At 34.3% G+C, this 25,467-nt stretch overlaps 1 protein-coding gene across 1 annotated transcript in view; it reads left to right on the forward strand.

Moving 5' to 3' along the window:
- Positions 1 to 25,467, forward strand: part of Zdhhc2 (zinc finger DHHC-type palmitoyltransferase 2) — a 63,731-nt gene that overhangs the window by 25,721 nt on the left and 12,543 nt on the right. Inside the window, exons 3-8 of the mRNA XM_046425980.2 lie at positions 1,575 to 1,669; positions 13,032 to 13,152; positions 14,808 to 14,877; positions 15,794 to 15,826; positions 22,063 to 22,183; positions 24,436 to 24,568. Of these exons, the coding sequence (XP_046281936.1) occupies positions 1,575 to 1,669; positions 13,032 to 13,152; positions 14,808 to 14,877; positions 15,794 to 15,826; positions 22,063 to 22,183; positions 24,436 to 24,568 (573 nt within the window). The remainder of the gene's footprint in view (positions 1 to 1,574; positions 1,670 to 13,031; positions 13,153 to 14,807; positions 14,878 to 15,793; positions 15,827 to 22,062; positions 22,184 to 24,435; positions 24,569 to 25,467) is intronic.

Genomic DNA, 25,467 nt, shown 5'->3' on the forward strand with positions numbered 1-25,467 from the left:
CACCCCCCAGAGACCTACTTCCTCCAACAACTTAGCCCCATCTCCTGAAGTTTCCACCACATCCTAATAGCTCATTAAGCTAAGAATTTATCATGGATTAATCCACTGATGAGTCAGAGCCCTCACAATCCATTCATCTCCCTAAGGGCACATCTCTGAACACTGCTGTATAGGAGATCAAGCTTTCAACATATGAGCTTTTTGGGCGGTGGGGGTGGGGGGGGGGGAACACCACACTTTGGATCTAAACCATAACAGAACTCAAACCCCAAATGGCAGTAATTGTGCCTAAACTTCTTGTGACTCTCAGGTACAAGGATATCAATAGTCTATGTCCCAACTCACACTATTACCTAATAACTGAGTCATCTACATAATTTATGAAAACTACCATTGGCTGTCGTCACCTCACACCTATTGGAGATATTCAAATTATTATTGCCTTATTGGATAATTGGAATTTTTAATGATTCTATAAATATGAATGTCATCATTATTTAGAAAAATTAAAAAGTCCTATAGGTAGAAAGGGAAAGAATAGATATTCGGTAGATTAGACAAAAGGGAATGAAGGGAAGTGGCGGGTAGGAAAAGGAAAGACAGTGGAATGAATCTGAAATAATTTTCTTATGTACTTATATGAATACACCATAGTGAATTCCACCATCATGTACACCCATAAGAATGGGGTCCTAATTAGAATAAGATACATTTCATTCTTGTACAGTTATATCAAAATTAATTCTGTTGTCATGTATAACTAAAAAGAACAAAAAATAAAAATTTTAAAAATGCTTTATCTTCACCAAAAAAGGCTTAAAATACTAAACATATTTTATTCAATTATATCTCACAGAATTGTGTATTAATGTATTATTCAGAGTGAATTATTATCACTGCATACAAAATTAGTATTTTTAAGTTTGTGTAGTACTCCAAGACTTTAAAACACCACACAAAGTATATTTATATATTACCTTAAAGAAAATATTCAAAATGCTTTTATTAACGATTGTCCCATGTGATAAAGCACTTGCATTTCCACTGAAGGAAATCTCTTTTTGTCTAAGTGGACAAAGAGAAGCACCTCTTTGGCCTGTTTACACATGTTGTCATTAGTGAGGGCCACCAGCATAGACTGGAGCAGAATAAATGAGCAGACAGCTTCTCAGGAACTGCATTTGCTGTCTCTCTCAATAAAGCAATGTTTTTAAAGATCTGACATTTGTTTAATGCTATGTTTATTCTTTAAGGTTGCAGGCATAACTGCCTAATTTTTACAGTTTAAAAGGGTCCCTTTAGCCATTTTACAAATAGATACATGCCTATTTGCAGATGAGAACATTCAATTCATGGATGTAGATATACTTATGCATTTAGGAGTCTTTTTAGAAATAATCTTGGCATTAGGTTTATATTTAAAAAGTGCTTATTCTAGTATGATGAAAATGAATTTTTATGATTTATTATAATTAGTAACTTGGCTGTTTTAGAACAAGCAGATCTTTTGTGAGTATCATGGTTTGAGTATGTATTTGCATATCACAATGATAATTATGTTTCTCTCATTTTAGTTGTGTGCCTGATGGCTTATCATCTACTTTTTGCAATGTTTGTTTGGTCGTACTGGAAAACTATCTTTACATTACCAATGAATCCTTCAAAAGAAGTAAGTTTAACAGTTATCCTAAAGAGAGAAATCAGTAATACTGATATCTGAAATATAAATTTTCTTCATTTCACTAGTGCTACAGACTTAAAGGGCATAGTGATTTTTTGAATTTAAAAAAATGCTGTTAATAAATACTTGAATTTTCACTTGATAAAGATTACCTTTGTAAGAGATGGTTATTGTATTTCCAGTATTAACTTTGCTATGCATTCCATTTCTACATTAGAGTCAAATGTCAAAATGGGTGGTTGGATGGATAGATAGAGCTGGCAGGTAGACAGAATTCTATTATAATTACCATACTAAAGACGTATTAGTTGGCTTTCAGCTACCAGAAACAACAATGAATGGCTTAACTTACCTTCTCGACAGTCAAAAAATCTATAGCTAGGGCTGGGGTTGTGGCTCAGTGGTATAGCACTTGCCTGGCATGTGTAAGGCCCTGGGTTCGATCCTTAGCACCACATATAAATAAATAAAAGATCCATTGACAACTAAAAAAATATTTTAAAAAAATCTAAAGCTAATCCACAGCTTCCAGGTATGTAGGCTCTATCTACCTTATTGTTCTATCACGTGTAATTTCTGTTTTCAAGGCCTCCTCTTGGTCTAAGAGGATAGCTGAAGTTATAGCTATCATGTCTACATTTCTAGCCAGCAGACCAGAGGAAGTAGGAAAGAGGAGGAGAAGTCAATGCCCTTTCCTTTAAAAATACTTTCTAGAAGTTACTGATGTCACTTCCGATTCGATTTAGAACTTAGTTATATGGTCACATCTTCCTAAATGGATGGGAGTTTAGTCTTTATTCTCAATGCTCATGTTAACCTCTACAGAAGAACATAAGACTTGATTTTTGGGGAACAGCTTACAGTCTGTGCTATAGAAAGGTTTAAGTAGGATGACATGATTAAATTAAATTTGCATTTTTGAAAAGTTCATTCTATTTGTTCCCAGATCTTTTATCTGGTTCTTGGATCAAAGGTTGAAATCTTACAGATTTGTATATTTTTGGCACTTAACCCAGTACATGTTTGTTGAATTCTTAAAAAAAAAAAAAAGAAAGTTGAAATATTAGCAAGGTTGTCCTAAAGAAAAGAAATCACTTAGTCCTCTACATGTTTATTGAATCTAAATGAACTTTGTTATAACAGTATAGTTCTAGTAGGCCAAGTTAAAAGAAGAAAGGAAAGGAAAAAAAGAAAGAGATCACTTCAGATTGTTTCCTGAAGTAATCAGTTTGAAATGTAGCTGTGGTCATACAGGCCCATAAATATGCTATCAGACCAGAAAAGAAAATTAAAAACAAAAACCACAATTATGTGCATACAATTAATGGTATGACTGGACTAGAATGCTTTTATATATTGCCTTTTCTTCTTCTTTTACTCTCCACTTCTTTTCCTTTCCCTGCCTCTTTTTTCCTTTCATACAGTATTTAGTTCTTTCCCATTGTTTATATTCCCCCCATCCTGGCCTTAGTTGTAGGTTTGAAGGAAAATGCCGACTTCTATCATAAGTAGCCTCATCCACTTTGGAGGTTTGTCTACAACCTCTTTACTGATAACTCCCAAATCTCTTTTTGAACTCTCCTCTGAGTTTCAAACTTTAGGATCTCCCTGCCAAACACAGCTCCTTGATCTATCAGCCACAGAACACACAAGTCATCACCTTCTCCTTCTTTAAGCCATGACTCATCTGTTTTTCTGTCAGTTAATACCATTGCTATCTACAGGGTCCTTCAGACAGAAGCTTGGCAGAGCCATATCCAAATTCTCCATCTTCCCAACCCTCCCTCAGCACCCAAGTCCTCCTGATATCCCCTCTGCCTTTTTTTTTTTTTTAATTTTCTTTCTTTCTCTCTTTCTCTCTCTGTCTCTCTCTCTCTCTCTCTCTCTCTCTCTCTCTCTCTCTCATCTCTCTTTCTCTATCATTGCCCTAATTCAGGCTGTCAATCATCTCCCTTGTCCAAGACATATGGTCTCCATGTTATACTGTTTCAGTTTTACCTACATTCCCTTCCCGAACTCTGCACAATGTTATCTTCCACACTAAAGCTGGAGGGTTCCATATGAAAAGAAATTTAACATTTTGTACTGCTTGAGTCTATTCTATGACTGTCCACATAATTTGGGGGTGGGGATTGGGGCATGCAGTCTCCCTTGCTTAGCAGCAAAGATGCTTCTCTTTTTCTGGCTTCTTATTCTATATTCTTATTGTTCTTAACTTCATGTAGTTCCCTGTGTACACCACAGCAGTATTTTCTGTCTAGAATATTCTTACCCCCCTCCCCTTTTTTTGCATAAAGAGTTCATGTTTTCACCAATACTAACAGTTCCTTCTCAGTCTCCTTTGCTCATTATCTCTTGGACCTCTAGAGCATTAAATCATTCCAGAACTCAATTTCTGGAACTATTTTTCTATATATCCACATTTATTCCATTAATAATTTATTTTAATTTTGTGAGTTTCCCACTGTTATGGCTCTCAATTCAGTACATTAATGCCTGGTCCTTTTTTCTAAACTCCGGAGTCATTGACAGCTACCTATTTGACAGCTGATAAAATTTCATTCAACATAACTGAAACCAAACTCCCTGTTTCCACCTCATTTCCCAGTCCTCCTATTTCTGAAGTTTTCCCATCTCAGTAATGACAAATTCATCTTCCAGTTGCTAAGGCCAAAAATCTTAGAATCATCCTTGGCTATTCTCTTTGTCTCTGAGATCATATCATTCTTCTGTTCACAACTTCCCTGTGATGACTCACCTTGCTCAGAGTAAAAAAAATCTAGTTCCCCATTGTGACCTAAAAGGCTTTCTGTGGTCTGGCCCACATCACCTCTCTGACCTACTTGTCCATCTTCAGTGCTGTTCCAGCCACATGGGCTTTCATGCTAAGCATGTCCCTCCTTCACCAGCCTTGGAATCTATTTCCTCTTGATTTGGAATACTCTTCCCACATGAAACTGTGTAGCCAAGACCTTCACTTTCTTCATGCTTTAACTCTAATGGTATCCTTATCACCAAGGGTTTCCGTGATTATTCAATGTAAAAATAGCAAATTTCCTGTCCCTGCAATTCCCTGTACCTACCTAGCTATATTTGTCTCCATAGCATTTACCCCTTTATATTCTATTCCTTTATTGTTTTTTTGTACCATCACTAGAATGTAAGTCCTACAAGGGCATGAACTTTATCTACTGTCTTCACTACCCCATCACCTATGCCTACAGCAATGTCTGACCTATAAGAGATACTCAAAGTGATTAAAAGAAAGTAGGGGGAAAGTTAGTATATAAATGTACACTTATGTTTATAGCTTTGGCAGGAAGTTGAGGTGACTTCTAATTTCTCCCTAAAATTATATGTGAGATTATCAGCTAAAAAAAGGGGAGAGATGGGGTTGTACTCAGTAGTAAAGCACTTGCCTCCAATGCATGAGGCCCTCAGCACCACATAAAAATAAATAAATAAAAAAATAAATATATTTTAAAAATGAAGAAGGGGTGGGTTGATTGAGGTTAGGGGTACAGGTAAGATTTGAAAAGGTAGTTGGAAAGAGTGGAAAAGTGAAATGATACAGAAATGCTGAAGATAAAAAAAAAATCTCTTTATTGAAAGAACAATCAAAATTGATGACAGTGAATTCATAACTCTACCAGACATCATTGGGAAATTTGTTTTCCTACAAAAGATATATGCCTTATTCAATTCAGACAACTGTATGTGGTAGATATTATTTGTTACCATTTTACAGATGGAGCCATTGGCTGCAATCATTAATATTCTGAAGGCATCTAGTGCTAAAATGTGTGGCAGAGCTAAGATTCAAATCAAAGTTCTTTTGGCTATTAAGGCCACACTGTTTTCTCTCCACTGTGTTCTGACATGTTCATTTTTTGTTGTTGTGACCAAAAGACCTGATAAGAGGCAACTCTTAGACAAAGAAAAGTTTATTTGGGGCCCATAGTTTCAGCGGTTTGGTTCAAAGTTGGCCAACTCCATTGCCTTGAGTTTGAAATGAAGCAGAACATTATGGTGGAAGGGTGTAGTAGAAGAAAACTGAGTTTATGGCAGTTAGGAAATAGAGCAAGGAGCCAGAGACAAAATACAATTCCTAAGGGCATGACACAGTGATCTGCCTCCTCCAGCCATACCCCATTAATCTACAGTTACCAGCCAGTAGTCCTTTCAAATTATTAATCTATCAAATGTATTCATCTACTGATGAGGTTACAGTTCTCATAATCTAATCATTTCACCTCTGGTTATTCCCGCATGAGCTTTCCACTGAACACCTTGTATCCAAGCAATAACATTTGGTATGGAAAGTAGATATCAAAGTGGCGTGGGTGTGCCCAGGACATCAACTGAAGCATTGGGAAAAAATAGAGAAATTTCTGCTTATATGTTATTGTTTCTATTTTTTATTAAGTTTTCTTTTTAAGGTATGTAATATATTCTTGGCAGTACAAGTATTAAGAAAGAAATATTCACATATTAGCAGTGAAATCTCATATTATTTCTTATGGATAGGAATACATGGTCAAAAAATTTTGGAGACTACGGTTTGAAAGAAAAGAACCTATGTTAGGTGGTGAATATTCTTGGATTATTCCATTAAAATACAATGCCTTTTAATTTATCAGCAGTTGGAGATCCTTCACTTGTAAAATGAGGGTCCTGGACTGTAATTGACCAATAAAGTACTCTCACATGCTAAAATTTTTTTGAAAAGTTGTACCAAAAATGTAGGAGAAGAGGTAATATAAGAAAATAATGTTAATATTTTCTTGTGATTGTAGAGAGGATTAAGAAATCTGGAACATCTGAATCAAAATTTTCTTTTTCATAGCAAGATTATTAAATTGATCATAGTTTTTTTCTCTCATAAGATTTTCTCCCAATATAACCATACTAAATTATATTTTGAAAATGGAAACTAGACAAAAATAAAAAGGAAAATATGTCCACACTAATTCAACCACTTTATATTTTGAATTTCATTCTAATTATTTTTGTGTGGAGTATATCTGTTATGCTTTTTCACATAATTGTTCATCACTGGTTTACTGCCATTTTAAACAGCATAATATTCTCATTGAAATATGTAATTATTTAGTCATATCCCATCTTGGATTTTTAGGCTAATTCAAACTTTTCACATTATACATAATTATTAACATGTTTTTACATATTTACCCACATTTTGAATTACTTTCTTGATAAAAATTCTCAAAAGTAGAATTACTAGATCAAGGAAATGTTAAGTCATTTGCCAAATTGTTTCCCCAAAGTATTGTAGCAATGTATGATATGACCAGTTTTATCAGACTCTTGGCTTTTCATGTTATCAAGAAAACCCTTTGTTGCACATTTAATAGGCAAAAATGTTTTATGTCTTAATTTGTACATTTTAGAAACTAGTGATGTTGTATATTCATCCTAAGTATAATAGAGTAAGTAAACAAAGAAATACAGTTCCATGAGTTTTCTGTTTCTTTTTATTAGATCTTGGTTTTCTTAATTTATAAATTCTTTTAAAATTATACTCTCCTTTAACCTGAAAACTATGTATGAATTCAGATCTTGATTTCTAATAATGTTTTCCAGTAAAAGAAAGGCAGGATTGTTGGAGAAATCACTGATTTTTGGACTATGGCAGGAAATACCCAAGATGGTTGGGGTATCTTGAAGTGCCAGAAAATACAGAAGAAAAATTGATGGGGACATGTCAGAAGGACCACAGCCCACTAATGGGACTCCTGTTGACAAAGGTGGAATAATTTGAGCAAATTTAGTAAATCTGGAAAAATAAAATAGTGTTGGATTAAAACCCAAAGTAAAACATTAATGAGATTTTTTATGTCAATAAATGAATGAAGAGATAGACGAGAAATAGCTGTTGCATAGAATAATTCTAAATATTTATACAAATACTTTGCCTTAAGGAGGGGAGGAATAAAATCCCCACTTCTTAAATATGAGCTTCATGTGGTAAATTTCTCCCAAAGAGTACAGGATAGAAAGGGGGGAAATAGTAACTTTACAGTCAAGAGACCTGCCAGAAGATTTCTCAATCAGATGACTGGATTTAACATCAACACTGATGAGTCGAGGTGGCAGTGTGTGCCCTTGATAGGACATGATGAGAATTGCCCTTTACCTCTGTCTCCTATACTGTATAATTCATATACTCCATAGCCCCAAATGAATCATGAAAAATATATTTTTTTCCACAAAAGAAAAACTTCAGATGGATTGCAATAGATGGACTCCCCACAAAATACCTGAAGAGTCATACTCAAAACTGTCAAGGTGAAAAAATTAAAAAGGAAAACCTGAGAAACTATTCCAGCTAGAAGGGACTCAAGGAAATATGACGAAAGTACTGTGGTATCCTGGGTGAGATCCTAAAACAGAAAAAAGATTAAAACACTGAGGAAATACAAATAAATTATGCTAAACTTTAGTTAACAATGTATCAATTTTGGCTCATTAATGTATCAAATGCACCATACTAAAAAGTAAGATATTAACAATATAAGAAACTTCACAAGGGAGTATAAGGAATTTTCAGTTTTCTCAATTTTTCTACAAATCTAAAGTGCTCCAAAAAAATGAAACTATTTAAACAATAGTGTCAAGAACTGTCACATCTGGTAGTTAGTTACCTGTTCCATCCTAAGAGATGTTCTGTTCCTAAACAGCCTCTTTGTTAAAATCTGTGATGTGATATGCCTTTGCATCAGAGTGCATTTATTTGGTGTATTCCAGGGTGTATCTTTTGACTTCCTGTTATATTAATAGCAGTTGTACCAATCTGTATTTTATTTCTTGGTGCAGATCCAGGTTGCTGTGTTTTGTGTGTGTTTTGATTCTGGGGATTGAATCCAGGGGTGATTAACGACTGAGCCACATCCCCAGCCCTTTTTTATATTTTATTTAGAGACAGGGTTTCAGTAGTTGCTTAGGGCCTTGTTAAGTTGCTGAGGCTGGCTTTGAACTTGCAATTATAGGCATGTACCACCACCAAGCCTGGCCATGGTGTTTATTTATTAAGAATGTTAAACATAGTAAGGAATCTTCCAGTTCTAGCACTCCCCAGAACTTTCCTCTAAGGTGAAAAGGGTCCAGAAACTAAAAAATGAAGGTCATGTTGATGATTTCAATCCATTTGACTATTTTTCGGTCTTTTACCAAAATAACATACAATAGCAGGTTTTACATTAAGTTTAGAAATGGGAAAGGAATATAATATGTCTGTGCCTTAGTAATGAGAATCATGGTTTGAGTATGAAAAGGTGAGGACAAGGATATAAAATAACTTTTTCCTTGACATGCAGTGGTCTGACTTGGCCCTACTGATATTTGCTCTTTTGTCCTTTCCACAGTTATAATGGAGTACTTACTGTGTGCCAGGTCTTGATCCCTGCCTGGCCTTGTAGAGTCAAATTCTTGTGGGAGAGAGAGGTGAAGGACAAATGAACAAATGAAATAATTTTAAACTGCAGTATGGCACATAAGGACCTGTGGAAAGTATAACACATGGGACAGAATGGTCAGGCTACCTCCCAATTAAGTGAATCACAGAAGTTCTTTGAGAAGGAGACATTTAGGTAGAAACCTGCAAAAGTGAAGGAGCTGTCTATACAAGAAGCATGAGAAATAGTATTCTAGGCAGAGAAATCGGCTTGTACAAAGTTGATAGATACTTTCTCTGAAAAGACCCTATCCTTTTGGAAAATTTGTTTATTTTATAGCAGAATGCATTTCGGCATATTGTACACAAATGGAGCACAACTTCTCATTCCTCTGGCTGTACATGATGCAGAGTCATTCCAGTAGTGTAATCAGACATGTATATAGGGTAATAATGTCTGTCTCATTTTACTGACCTTCCCATCCCCACAATCCCACTTCTACCCTCATTCCCCTCTACACAAACCAAAGTTCCTCATTCTTTCCTATCCCCCCCGCCCAACCCACTATTGATCAGCATCAGCTTATCAGAGAAAACATTAGGCCTCTGGTTTTTGGGTATTGGCTTATTTCACTCAGCATGATATTCTCTAGTTCCATCCATTTACCTGCAAATGACATAATTTCATTCTTCTTTAAGGGTGAATAATATTCCGTTGTGTATCTGTACCACATTTTCTTTCTCTGTTCATTTGTTGAAGAGCATCTAGGTTGGTTCAATATTTTAGCTATTATGAATTAAGCTGCTATAAACATTAATGTGGCTGATTCACTGCAATATGCTAATTTTAAGTCCTTTGGGTATAAACTGAGGCGTGTGATAGCTGGGTCAAGTGGTGAATCCATTCCAAGTTTTCTGAGGTATCTCCTTACTGCTTCCTAGAGTGGTTGCACCAATTTGCAGTCCCACCAGCAATGTATGAGTGTACCTTTTTCCCCATGTCCTCGCCAACAGTTATTATAGCTTGTATTCTTGATAATTTCCATTCTGACTGGAGTGAGATGAAATCTTAGTTTGATTTGCATTTCTCTAATTGCTAGAGATGATGAACACTTTTTTGATATATATGTTGATAGATTTTTTTTGAGGCTATTTTGAATGCAGTGGTTTTCCTAATTTCTCTTGCAGTGGATTCAATGCTTATGAATGGAAATGCATTTGATTTATGGGTATTGATTTTATATCCTGATATTTTGCTGAATTCATTTATTCTAGAAGTTTTCTGTTGGAATTTTTTTGATCTTCTATATATAGAAGCATGTCATCAGCAAATAGTGATAGTTTGAGTTCTTTTCCTATGCGTATCCCTTTAATTTTTTTTTGTCTGTCTGATCTAGCTAGTTTCAAGAACTATGTTGAGTAGAAGTAGTGAAAGAGGGCACCCCTGTCTTGTTCCAGGTTTTAGTTTTCTCTACTTACAATGATGTTGGCCTTGGGCTTCGCATAGATAGCTTTTACAATGTTGAGGTATGGGCCTACTATCCCTCATTTTTCTAGTGTTTTGAACATGAAGAGGTGCTAAATTTTGTCAAATCTTTCTCAGCATCTCTTGAGATAATAATGTGATTCTTGTCTTTAAGTCTATTCATGTGATGTATTACGCTTATTGATTTCTGTATGTTGAACCAGCCTTGCAACCCTACCTACCATTTAAAATTTTTTTCTTATCATTGCATCCTTACAACATCATATGGTGCTATGCCTCATATGCCAAATAGGCGCAAACAGTTCTATTAAGACCATTAGTATGTCTGCGTTTCAATTCTCTAAAGACAGTTAATAGCACTTTCAATTTTTAATTTCAAAGTAGTGCTATTTACATGGTACCCAACATAGAATCTTTAAGGGAGAAAGAAAATCTGGTGAATCTTTTGGTAAATGAAGATGATCACATGTGATAGATGAGTAAACAACTTGAATCTTTCTCAGTTCTTGAATTTTGTGAAGGTCTGAAGGCTGACAACATTTTCATACCATTAGCTTCCCATCAGAGTTATTTTTTCAGTCGCTTTGAAAATAACGGAATGAATCTAGGGATTCGTTATCCAATTGGAAGACAGTTTCCCACCTGTTGGAAAGGTGGTTCCCAATGTTCTCTTGGATTCCAAGATATTAGATCTGCTGCTTCTCTGCCAGCCTCTAGGATCAGCCTCAAGACACACGTCTGGTCTTCCATAGTCCACACTGCTCACAGCCACCCTCGTTTACAGATTCTAGCAACCAGAAGAGTGTCTAAACATACTCCATTTTTAAAAAGCTGAATAATTAAGATAGCAAACTCATGAAGAGCAGCTGATAGAAGGGGCATGCTAAGCCTTCCTAAAACATGTGGCTTTTACTTGTTTGTGTTCATTTGAAGGACTAGTTGAATTTGAAACACTCTGAAGTTAATTGACAGGTAAGCGAATGCTTTCAACTTATAACAGGAAGACTAATTAACCTAGAGAATAGTTCTCTCAAATATATTAGAAACTTACAAGAAGCCTAACTTACATTCTATTAGCTTAATACTAGTATTTTGTAGTTATTTAGAACTCTTAGTATGTAAATTTTATACTTGGAGAAAACATTGTATTTTGTTTCACCTTAATGGGTCTGAAATTTTGTGATTCGATTGAAAGGTTTATGCATACATGAAAAATATTAAAATGTATTTATATTTGAAAGCTGGAGATTTATTTCTATCTTTAAAGTAACTTTGATAGAATTGTCAACTGCTGAACAAAGATTTTTAAGTTTATTTCTCTGAGGATAAAGATATAGGCTCAAACACCGTGACCTATTTTTCATTCTTTAAAATACTTAATCTCTTTTAAAAAATTTATAAGATGTGTTATACATACAAAAAAGTAATGTAGTATACAATTTGAAGAATAATAAAATGAAAACACCTAGCAATCACTCAGTCATATTTTCCATACCTCCTGTATTACTTCTGGTATTTCTCAGTATGCTCAAGAAATAACAACTGCTCTGCATTTTATTAATTATTCCCTTTTCTTTATAATTTTATCACATATACATGTATCTTTAATATTATGTAAGTTGTTTAGCTTGCTGATTTTAAAGTTTTTTAGGGAAGGAGTTGCTCTGTGTATGTTCTGTAAGCTGGGTTGTTGTTGCTGTCTTCAGTAATATGTTGAAATTCAGTCCTTTGTTTGAATAGTTGTTGTCCATTAATCATTAAATGCCAACAGTATTTTGAATGTATCCTATCCTAGTTTATGTATCCATTATCCTTTTGATGGACACAGGGTGGTATTTAGTTTTTTACATTTCAAACAATGATGCTGTGATTATCCTTGTTTGCATCTCTTGAAATATGTTTATAAAAGTTCATATAGTAGACTTTTAAACTTTTTTTTTGGTGTTTGAGTGATTACCAAATAAAATAAGTTTTCTTAAAAAAGTGTTTTTTAATTAGTTGGGCCAATTTTGACTAGAGATGTTGTGTGATGATTATCCCTAAGTTACAACTCACTTAAATGAGAAAATATGCTTGATTGATTTGTTTCTACTTTTGTTCCTAATGGTATCCAAATGAAAAATTTACCTATTGAGCCATATGTATTTACCGTATCTATTATATAATTAGTATTTGGATAGAATGCTACAACTTATAAGTACTTTATATATTCTATTCCTTTTGAGTTTCCCAAACACCTGAAAATGTAGATATGATTATTATACTTTTTTTAGATGCATAAAGCAGTGATCCTTGAGGTTAACAGACTTTTCCAGGTTTGAAACTCTATTACTTCTCTGAATATACTATGTGCCATTAATATTTTATAAGTGCCTTTGGGTATAGTGGAGTAGACCAATATTTCATCATTCCTTCAAAAATACTGATTAAAATGTAAATTTATTCCACAGTTTCATCTCTCTTATGCAGAAAAAGACTTGTTGGAGAGAGAGCCAAGAGGAGAAGCCCATCAGGAAGTTCTTAGGCGAGCAGCCAAAGATCTTCCCATCTACACTAGGACTATGTCTGGAGGTCAGTGTGGATAATGAGTGTCTTGGAACAATATCCAAATGATGCACTGTGGTGACTGTTATGAAGAATGTATGTACTTGAAACTGTCAAACATTCAAGATAATTATTTCTTGGATTGCTGTAAAAGGTTTCTGTATAATTCAATAAAACAGAATGGAAACATGAATACGGTGGTGCAGAGATCTCAACTAAATCAGAATTGACTCTAATTCTGTTTATGTTTACTTAGTTGTGACTCAGTGAAGATGTAAGAGCTGCTAAAATCTTTTAGGAGTATTCCTAAAAGAAGTATTTTTTAAAGTTTCAATTATGGACTTTCCTATTAGTACTTAAGGGAGCAGTATCTAAGTTGAATATAAAATTAATAACTTCACATGCACTTTTTATAAATTTAAAGCTGATTATATAAATCACGTAAGACATAATTTAGATATTGGTACAGTTTCTTTATTCATCCTTAATATTTAAACAAAATTTTTTTTACAAATACAACTAAATACATCTTTTCCTTGGGTCAGATTTTTAAGGTAATTTCACATCTAATTAAACAATTGTTTTAAAAACTGACACACATGAACCATTGATACTTGCCCACCAAGACTTACCCAGAGATTTGTTTATAACGTTAGACCTGTGCTTCCCATTATCGTAACTGCTAGCCCACTTGGCTGTTGAGTAGTCCAGATATGGCTAGTCCAAGTTGAGATGTGCTTTAAATAAACATAAAATACACAATGGGTTTTAAAGATTTAGTACGGAAAAAAGAATATGAGGTATTTCATTAATATTCTTACATTATTTATATTTGTTTCTAACTTACTTCAGAATCACAAATGAATAATTGAAGTCTCGCACACAATTTTTATCCTGTTTTCTTCCTCAAGTGTATCCTGTAAGATGCTTCTGTACTGAGATGGCATCTCCACATCAATTATCCATAATTGTCTTTGATATCTGTATTATAGAAGAAAAGATGAGGGCTTCAGTTACAAGAACTAGAATTCTCTATTGGAAGTACTTCTTCCAGTACTCACTTCTTCTTTTTTATTTTTATATAAAACCTTTTTTTTTAAAGTGGTAGAGAACATAGTACCTTTATTTTATTTATTTTTATGTGGTGCTGAGGATTGAACCCAGTGCCTCACACATGCCAGGTGAGCGCTCTACCACTGAGCCACAAACCTAGCCCATCCAGTACTCACTTCTAATCCTGTATACTGCCCAACAGAGACATGAGGTCTTTCCCAATTAAGCAACTAATGGAGTTTATCAATTTCTCAAACATGTTTCTGCGTTTGTATCTTCTCACCCTGTTATGCACAGGAAGTAAATTCATTTAATTGAAGGAGACTATCTACCTTAATAGAAATGGACACATCTGTGCCCTTTGTGAGCCTTCCTGTGACTACTGACAATGTAAAACACCTCAGAAAAGTTTTCCAAAAAGATCCTTTCTTCTTGGTAAACCTCTCCAGAGAACTCTGACTATAGGCTCAACTACTCATTTTTTTTATACTTATACAAGAGTTGAATATCTTCTTTTTACCAAATTTAAATTCAGTTAGAATTTAAATTTGGAGAGATGATAAAAGCCATTTAATTGTACATTCAATTCCGTGTTAAATCTAAGACTAAGTGGAGCTTTTTGTTCCTAGCAATCCGATATTGTGACAGATGCCAACTTATAAAACCAGATCGTTGCCATCACTGTTCCGTCTGTGATAAGTAAGGAAACCTTTTTTTTGCTTCTAAAATATCTGACCTTTTCATTTAGTATTTATGCTGTTTTCCAGATTATCACCTTTTTTCCTTATTTATGCTTCTCAGATCATTATTAGGAAATATAATTGGTATAATCATTTGCATTAATACCTATGTGGCTTAGGGCCACAGTCACTTGTCCCCTTCCCTCAACCCTGTTCTTGATGACTTAAGGTGCTTGATTTCTAGCAGTTCTGACTTGACTAATTCAATTTAGTAAGTACTTCTGTGAGCATTTTCTCTCTTTATTAAAATAACTCACTCGACTTTATAACAGACAAATGTTATATATTTACTGTACTACACAAACAGTATGATTTGACGTAATGATTAATATTAATTATTTAGATTAAATATTAATTATTTAATATTAATTAATGATTTAATATTAATATTCAAGAGAAGATTTTATCTAGACTTTCCATAAGTCTGTTGACATTTTGAACTTTTTTAAGCATGAGGTAGTTGTATGTTATATATCATATTGTTTTTATAAAATGATTTGATTTACATCTTAAAGCACATATATATTTTAAATTCAAGTACTATTATTAAGTGAGGAATGTTGGTATGCCTTTAGTCTCAACTACGTAGGAGGCTGAGGCAGGAGGAACTCAAGTTCACAGCTCAGGTGGTCAGCATAGGGAGGCCTCATCTCAAAAACAAATAATAATTAAAAAGATTATAGTTCTGTTATTATATTGCAACTAAAATCAGCTCTAGTGTTTATTTTTGATAAGGACTTTTGCTGTTACTTTTTATATAAGTAATTTTGCAGTATTTTACTTGCCATAAATGAAATGATGCTTTAAATTTTCCTTTTATGACAATGTGATTTAAAAACTTGTGGGGTGTGGGCTTTTGTGTTTTGTTTTTTTAGATGTATTTTGAAGATGGATCATCATTGTCCATGGTGAGTAGGCTCTGTACTTAAGTAGGCTTAGGTCTCTTATACATTTTTATAAATTGAATTATTTCTCTATTTAAACATTTTTACAAATGAAATTTGTATGCACATACATAAACACAGAAATTCTAAAATATTTTCCAGAAGTGTATACAAAGATTTGCCCATTAATTATACATAATACTGTTAATAATACCTCATGCAGATGTCTAATGAAGAATTAAATCCCTAAAGCTTTATCCATTATTTTAAATGAAACTTGGTATTGAGGAATAGGATGGCAAATACAGAAAAGCACAGAGCTGTTTAAATAAGATATTCCACTTGGAATTTACTAATGTTTTCTAATATTTCTAAGTTATAAAGTTAGGTTACTTATTAGAGATCTATTTGAAATATCTGATGAAGGTTGATTTTCTATGATTTTTCTATATTTTCCTATAATTTTCACCTCAGTGCGCACAGACCTCTGACAGCCAGGCCAAGGTTGCCAGCCAGGTTGGATTTAGACCTTAGTCATACTTATTCCACAGACTTGTCTTCTTTCAGGGGTGATGCCACAGGAAATATACACATCCCCACAAGTCTACATGAGACTTGTTTTAAATAAAAGAGAATGTTTCTCTTCGCAGCAGGAAATAGGGAATGTAGGGTTCATAGTCTTGTAGATTTCTCACCAGCATATCTCTTCCTTTCCTTCACTTAGATATCCTTCTTTCAAATGTTAAGTCTAGTCAACTCCTATAAGAATAGCTGTCTTCTTAAAGGAAAATTTCTGTAAATAACCCCATTTGTACTAATTTGCATTTGCATTCTTTTTTTTTTTTTGCTCCCCATTCTTTTTCTCTCTCAGCAAGTGTTCCCCCATCCAGTAGTTTCAATTACAAGTTTTCTTAATCCTCCTTTTATTCCTCTTTGCCCTCACCATAGCAGAGGTTGTCAATGCCCCATTCACGTCCCCAGGACCCACTGTGAGTTCATCACACCTGTAGAGGACAGTTCCCATGCTGCAGATAGCCCCCCACCTCAGGCACCTGTGTTTCTTTGCTTCTCCATCAGAGGGCTCTCTTCTACCTGAATAGGTTTGTTCAGCCCACAGGCTAGGCAGTCCAGAAGTGCCAGGGAATTAATAGCCCCAGGGCCACCCTCAACCAATGAGGCCTGTCCAGTAATACTGTTTAGTGGGCGGTTCTCCCTCCCCTCTAGCCCCCGCTTTTTTTTCTTGGGCTGGGGTTCCATCACAGGGCCCTGCACATACTAGGCAGGTGCTCTACCACTAAACGATATCCCAAATCCTCTCCCTTCTTTGTCTCAAACTATATCAAAGGTGTTAACTTAGGGCCTACTTTTAGGGGAACCATACTAAGCACTCTCCATTTTGAATTGCTGTGGATTCTCAATATATTTAGCAGTGGTCAAAATAATTGGGTCATAAAATTGATTCTGATTTTTCCAATATAATAGAAGATTAAGATGATAATGAACAGAGAGGTGAAGATAATCAGGATTCATTCCAGACCAGTACCTACCTATAAAGTTTGCTATGTCCTTGCTATACTCTCAAAATTATAAAAATAGAAAATAACGATTTGCCATTATGTCAATCTTTCTAAACCTGCAATTAATTTGACTGAATAAGAAACTTATAGGATAATTGGACAATCTTTCAAATTTTGACAGATCCTATTAAATAAGTGAAGGGAAACAGGCAAAAGACTCCAGAGTTTTTAAAAATAGGCTCACATTTCATATCTGCATACTGTCTTGCATTCATCCTTTAATGGCAATGTGGAAGAAGTTTAATGACCTGACTGCCTCATGCACTATTTCTTCCCATCTGCAGCCCCTACCTCCCCCCACCATCTCAGCTCTGGCATTCCCTTGAAGAAAGCAATAGCCATGCCAATTGTGAAGGGTTTGATGCCAAGGGCCTGATATTCATTGGATGGCAGCTGAATGGAGCAGTCAACTTTTTTAAAGAATTGAAATTAAAAATTTAAATTAAAAAATTTGTAGGGCTGGGTGTGTAGCTCCGGGGTAAAGCACATACTTAGCATATACAAGGCTCTAGGTTGAATCCCCACCACCTAAAACAAACACACACACACACACACACACACACACACACTCTTACTCATTTTTACGGTTCTTAATTAAAAAATAAAAGCAGTGAACATGTTCTTCTATCCCCTCTTTCCCCTATTCACAGAGAACCACAGGTCTGTATGTAGGCAGGGGCATTCCTCCCTCATTTTTTTTTAAAAAAATATTTTTATTAGTTGTTGGCGGACCTTTATTTTATTTATATGTGGTGCTGAGAATCGAGCCCAGTGCCTCACACATGCTAGGCAAGTGCTCTACCATTGAGCCACAACCCCAGCCCCTCCCTCCCTCATTTTTAAAAATACAACTGAATGTATTGTAGACTAAATATGGTTTATTTTCTTTCAGTTAAAATATCCTGAAAATGTTTTTAAAAAGCCATTATATGATTACATTAGGATATTTCCAGACTGTGGGAAGACCATTTTTAGAGCGGTCTTGTATGTGGATTTGAACTTTAGTACCTATGAACTTTGAGCATCTGAAATATTAACCAGTGGCTCTCAGTTTTTCAATGATTTCAGCATATCAGCTCTGGCCAGTTAAAGTTATCCATCAGGATTCAGGGAATCAATCTCAAGCTCATTATTTTAACTAAAAATAAGTTTCTCTAGTATTAGCTTTACTAGCTTTCTATTAGGGAAATTTTTTCTTTTAGTGTAAAATTTAATTATATTAATAATACTTTCACATACTTGCCCCAAATTAGGTAACATAAATAAAAGTAAATGATTTTAGCTTTAATTTATTGAGCACCTACTGTATTCTAGAGACCATATGTATAATCTGTCATCCTTACAACAACAAACAGAAGTATGATTTGTCCCATTTTAAAGGGAAAGAAAGTAAGACTCGGGAAACTTGAAACGTGGGCTCAAAGTCACATAGTTTTTAGACTTGAAAGGCCGCATTCTTCCTAATAAATTGTGTTCTGTTTTCTGTTCTCAGAAAAACAATTGCCCTGAACAGAGCCAACAGCTGTGCTTATAGCCTAAGAGGGATATTTACCCAGAACATGTTGTTTCTTCATGTGAAGTCATTCCTTTTCCAGATGGAGGAGGCTCAGACTTGGACTGGGTTCTTTTCCTTTTCCATCTGAGTCTGCATACCAGTAGGCAGTTAAAATGTCTAGCCCAAAACTGTCTGTCATAAGAGGAAAGTATTATTCAAAAATAAACATGATTACTCTATTTCTTCTAGTAACATACACATAAAACTCCCTAGAAACATTTCAGACTCTAAAATGCTTGGTCTTTCTTTACTGAGCTTCTGCCATGTTTCCTACCTCTGACATGCAAATTACTCTTAATAGAAGTTAAAGGAAGCCAAATTGGGTATTATAAAATCTGTGATCAAAATCATTTTATTTCTATGAATACAAATGCTCTTCATCATTTACTCTGAAAGCTGCTTCTTACATTCTTATAGGAAGGGAAGCAATCTGTCCCTTCCTTCTAATTCCCCCAGGCCACAAGAGTCATAGGTGACGCCAACATTGTCCAGAGTCTTCACCTTCACCTACCCTTTTTTTTTCCTCTTGAAACCAGCACAAGTAAGCAAGTGCAATATCCTGTATCCTTTCGAAACAAATTACAGTTAGACTGTACAGAATATTACCAGTGTTACTTCTTGCCACTTTTTTATTCTGATGCCATGAAAAGCCATCTCAGCAATTTGGATTCCCACTGGAATCTCTAGAGCTGCAAATATAACTGTATACAATGTGCATCCAGAGTTTTGGATATCCTTATAAATTCCTTCCCCATATAGAACTATAGATTATATACAATGCAAATTAATAAATTTAATGCTGCTTCCTTTACCTTATATATTTCTTTAATTCTCTCTCTCTTTTTTTAGTTGTGGAAGGACACAGTATCTTTATTTTATTTATTTTTATGTGGTGCTAAGGATCAAACCCAGTGCCTCAGACATGCGAGGCAAGCACTCTACCACTGAACTACAACCTCAGCCCTACCTTATATTTTTGAGGTAGAAAATATAACCATTTTTCATGTGAACATAGTTTCATTTTTAAAATCTGGAACAAGGAAGTTTTCAATTTATTACTAAAGTCAATAGAAAGATTATTTTGCTAACACTCAAGTGAGAACAAGGACATTTGAGGAGAGGAAACAATATGTATATGCTCTATGAAATAGGTTCAATATGTCAGATAACACTGAGCTAACTCAGAAAGCAATGATTTCAGCCAATTTAACAGATCTATTCTATCACATCTACTTGAGGTTATCCCATAATGCTGTGATCTCTATGCAAAGGAAAAAAATCTTTTTTAAAATTAAATTATTTATTTATTCTAATTTGTTATACACAATGGTAGAATGCAGTTCATTTTATGTTACACATATAGAGCACAATTTTTCAAGTCACTTGTTGTACACAAAGTTTTTTCACATCATTTGTGTCTTCATACATGTACTTAGGGTAATGATGTCTAACTCATTCCATTGTCTTTCCTACCCCCATGCCCACTCCCTTCCCCTCCCTCCCCTTTGTCCTATCTTAAGTTCCTCAATTCCTCCCATCCCCTCATACCCCCCCCCCACACACACACCCCCAATATTGGGCCTTTGTTTTTTTGGGATTGGCTTACTTCACTTAGCATTCTCTAACTCTATCCATTTACCTGCAAATACCATGATTTTATTCTCTTTTAATGCTGAGTAGTGTTCCATTGTGTAGATACACCAAACTTTCCCTATCCATTCATCTATCCTGAAGGGCATCTGGGTTGGTTCCACAATTTAGGTATTGTGAATTGTGCTGCTATAAACATTGATGTGACTGTGTCCCTGTAGTAGGCTGTTTTTATGTCTTTGGGGTATTAACCATGGAGTGGCATAGCTGGGTCAAATGGTGGTTCCATTCAAAGTTTTCCAAGGAATCTCCATACTGCTTTCCAGATTGTCTGCACTAATTTGCAGTCCCACCAGCAGTGTATAAATGTATCTTTATTGATTGGATTATTTGTTTTTGTTTTTGTTTTTTTTTGGTGTTACGGTTTTTGAGTGCTTTATATATTCTAAAGTTTAGTGCTGTATCTGATGTGCTTGTTGTAAAGATTTACTCCCATTCTGTAGGCTCTCTCTTCACCTCACTGATTGTTTCTTTTGCTGAGAAGAAGCTTTATAGTTTGAATCCATCCCATTTATTGATTCTTGGTTTTAATTCTTGCGCTATAAGAGTCTTTTTAAGGAATTTGGGGCCTAATCCAACATAATGGAGATTTGGACCTACTTTTTCTTCTATTAGGTATAATTTAGTTAGTTTTCTTTTATTATTGCTTTTTAATGTTTTTCTTATTTAATTCCTAGGTCCTTTAAGAGAAAGAGTGAATATAGAATGAGCTGTATTTATGTTTTTATGTATTAATAATGTTTGGAATTCCACCCTCCCCCACCCATCACATAATGATTTTAGAATAATAAGAACTGAGAATTTGTTATTGTCCATATCATATAATATAAAGCTGGATGTCAAAAATGATCTTAGTGCTTTTTTATTTTTTACAGGTAAGAAAAATGAAATTCTAATTTACTATTTCACTTTCTCGGGCCATATAATTATCTAGTGTCAAATGTCATTACTATTTTGGCCCCCAATCGTATTTCTTTTCTTAAATCTCCCATTTAAGAATATGCTTTGACAGTCTGGTTGGTTCAATCAATGATGGCATGCAAGGAGAAGTATGTGAAGTTAGTTTATCTAGCCCAGGAAAATTTAAAAGATTTTAACTTAATCATAATTGGTTATCAAACCCAAAGATAACAGTCAATTTCTCTAATCTGCCTGACTTCACTAGTTGTCTTACAGCTCTGTGCTTTTAAGCATGTGCTTATTCATATGTTTGGACATGAAATGTAGTTACATTGATCACAATTTATTAAAGCTGTATTAAATATCGCATATTGAAGATCTAAGCACAGAAACTCCTTTTTTCTTAAAATTGATTTTTAATGTTTCCATGTATAAAGAAATTTTATGACTTACACTTAAAGAAATGCTAACAAATTTTAAACGAGAGAAAACCAAACACTGTTAAATTTGAGCATATTATAACTGGATTGAAGATGTAATACTCATTGTGACTGTTTTTTGTTTTTTTTTTTTGGCAGGGTGAACAATTGTGTTGGATTTTCAAATTATAAATTCTTCCTCCTTTTCTTGGCTTATTCTCTGCTGTACTGCCTTTTTATTGCTGCTACAGATTTACAGTATTTTATCAAATTTTGGACAGTAAGTTGTTACTTTAGTGACTTTTCTTCAGTTTATAAAAATATGTAATGTAAATTTTCAGCAGTGAATTATTTCAGACAATGACTTTACAAAATAGAGTTAATTCACATAGTCAGTCCTCTTTATTCACAGATCTGTATTTTTTAATTCGACTTCTCAAAATTTGTCTGTAATATCAAAACCAGTACTCACAAAGCTTTCATAATCATCTGCAGATGGGTGCAGAATGGCAGAGTTTTGGAGTGTTCCACGCGCATGTGCCCAGTTGAGGTGAAACAAGGCAGAGCTCTGCCTTCTTGCTTCATTAGCTCTCATAATGTGAATAAACGTGCTCTTCACAGTCTGATGCCATGTCTTGTATTTCTGTGCTTTTTGTTGATTTTGCTATTTAAAATGGTCTTCAAGCATAACGCTGAAGTGCTGTCTAATGTTTCTAATCAAGACTGACATTTTATATGAAGGAAACACCTTAATAAGCCTCATTCATTAGCCTGAAGGAAACACCTTAATAAGCCTCATTCATTAGCCTAAGTTATAGTGCCGTTGGCCACAGGTTCCATGTTAATGATAAGGGACCTTTAAGCAAAAACCCACAGAAAACGAAGTTGTGAGTTGGTCAGTTGATGAAGATGTTATGCCAAGAGTCTTGCAGGAACCTACCCCTGCATTGTCCCTGGGAGGAGGGGTTCAGGATTCACAAAGTCAGTGTTCATGGTAACCTTATAGAACATAGCTACTGCAAATAATGATAATGGACTATATAAGTAGGTATTTTTCTGTATTTAAATATAGATGTGTTTTCATATATAAGATTTTTTTTAAAAATTGTTATGTCTATAATGTTTTCAATTTTTTGTGGGTATTGTTTAATTAGGCTTTAAGTACTCCTTTTTTTCCGTATTATATATTTTTCCAAATCTTAAGTCTTTATTAAATTCATGGAAAGACTAATATATTCTGATATAAAATATGACGTGTTTAAATAATCACTTCCTAATTTATTTTAATGTACATATTTTTATGTTACTATTCTCAGGCAAAATTAAGAGTATATTAAATATCTGAAGATATTCCTTGTGAGTGGCAAATAATCTTAAAAAGCAGTTTATTCCTTGTCAGAATGGCTTTAGTATTTTCATTAAATTATCCTTTATTATGGTGATAATTTCTGAATCATTGGATCTGTTTTTGAGGTTTAAAGCAAATTTACTACCAAAGAGTTGTTGAATACCTACCATGTGCTGGTTAACATTGCTAAGTACTAGTAATACACAGGTGAAGAGATCTGCTTGTAGCAATTTCCAGCTTGAGGAATGATCCCTAACAAATGCCTGGGAGGATATTAATTCACTGCACCTCATTCCTGTGAGTGGTTTTCATTCCAAAACACAAATATATTTGAAAAGGAAGGACCAGAGTTTTTACTGGGCAGACCCCACTGTTGAAAACTACCAATGAGGTCTTATGACTAGTGTCAATCTGACAGTTACTATAGAGAATCGAACATAGGACCTTATATCTGATGGGGCCTCCATGCCAGCTCTGGTGCCTCACTAATTGCCCATATCCCCACGCCCTCCATTCTAGAGCCAGTCGAGGTCTCCTTTGACATACCAACAGAGACGATCAAACTAGTTTTGCTTTGAGGTGGCCTATTTCAGCCAATGGGCATTATAAAATTTATTTTAGATAGGTGTTATTCATTAATGTTGATCTTTTCTGTGATGTTATTATTTAAAATAGCTTGGAGCATTATTGTGGATGTGTTGTTATATGTATTCTTTTAGTCAATGCTGTTGTTTGCAGTAATAGAAAACATCAATGAGAATAGTAACTAAATTGTGCCAGTTAACCTTAATAATAAAGCTATTTAAACATTTGTGAATCTGTAGTATGTAAACAAAACATGTCAGATTTAAAATATTTTATAATTCCTTCTATCTCATGTCCTACTGTTATAGTTTATACTATGCTGTCATAATTTTTCTGATTTGACTATGCAAAATAAATACCCCCAATTTTAATCTTTTCCATAGACACATATTCCAGCAAACATTTAATTTAATATGACAAAATATATATTTCTTTTTCCTCCTAAAGTTTTAACACCATGTATCTTTCTCCATATCTAAATTTATAAAAAAATTATTAAAAATTTATAAAAAAATTTAAGCAAAAAGAAACTTACTTATAAAAATAAAAGGATAATTTCCCCTTTGACGAAACATGTTATTTTCTTCCTTTCTTTATAGAATGGCCTACCTGATACTCAAGCCAAGTTCCATATTATGTTTTTATTCTTTGCTGCAGCTATGTTTTCTGTCAGCTTGTCTTCTCTGTTTGGCTATCATTGTTGGCTAGTCAGCAAAAATAAATCTACATTAGGTGAGTATTAAATTATTGTAGTTGACAGAACTTTAAGTACATATGTAGATATTCATTGAAAGTTGCCATATGATTAAACATCGACCTATCCTGAAGTGGTAAAAATCATTCTTATTTCTCACATTTTTGTGTGTGTGGATAGTCACTTCGACATATATAAGTTCATTCATTTCATGTATTTATTGGTCATCCATGCTGGGCAAAGCATTGTGACCAAGAGCACTGTGAATAGGGATAGCTGTATTTTTTTCCTTTGGTTGCCTTTATTTCTTTTCCTTGACTAATTGCTGTAGTTAGAACTTACTGTATAATGTTGAATAGAAGTAGTAAAGGAGACAGTCTATTGAGGGGTCCCTAAATTAATAATGAAACATAAAAGTAATTACAAAATGCAAAATAATTTTAACTAAGCAAAGAGAATGCTGAAGTGTGAATAAAGAACTGGGGATGATGGAGGAAACTTATTTAGAATGAGCTGGCAGGAAAGCACTTACTACAACAAAAAGTACTTAACCTAAGCAGTCAGCCATGAAAAGAGCCAAAGCACCTCAGGCAGAGAAAACAGTATGTTCAAAAGCCCTATAAATATGGGATGCAGCTAAAGCAGTTCTTAGAGGGAAATGAATAGCTGTAAATGTCCATTCTAACAAGGAAGAAATATTTCAATCAATAACTTTCTACCTTAAAAAATGAAAAAAAAGAAGAACAAATTAAACCCAAAGCCAGCTGAAGGAAGGAAGTAATAAAGATAGGAGATAATGGAAATAAATAATAAAAAATTACAGAAAACCAATGAAACCAAAAAAATTGACAACATTTATCTAACAAGGAAAAAAGTGAAGACTCATCACAAAAATCTGAAATGAAAATGGGGACATTGCTACTGACTTTTTAGAAAT

Source organism: Marmota monax, unplaced genomic scaffold, assembly GCF_021218885.2.
Source record: "Marmota monax isolate L192 unplaced genomic scaffold, Marmota_monax_Labrador192_F-V1.1 WCK01_AAM20220418_F8-fsc00197, whole genome shotgun sequence".
Taxonomy (NCBI): Eukaryota; Metazoa; Chordata; class Mammalia; order Rodentia; family Sciuridae; genus Marmota; species Marmota monax.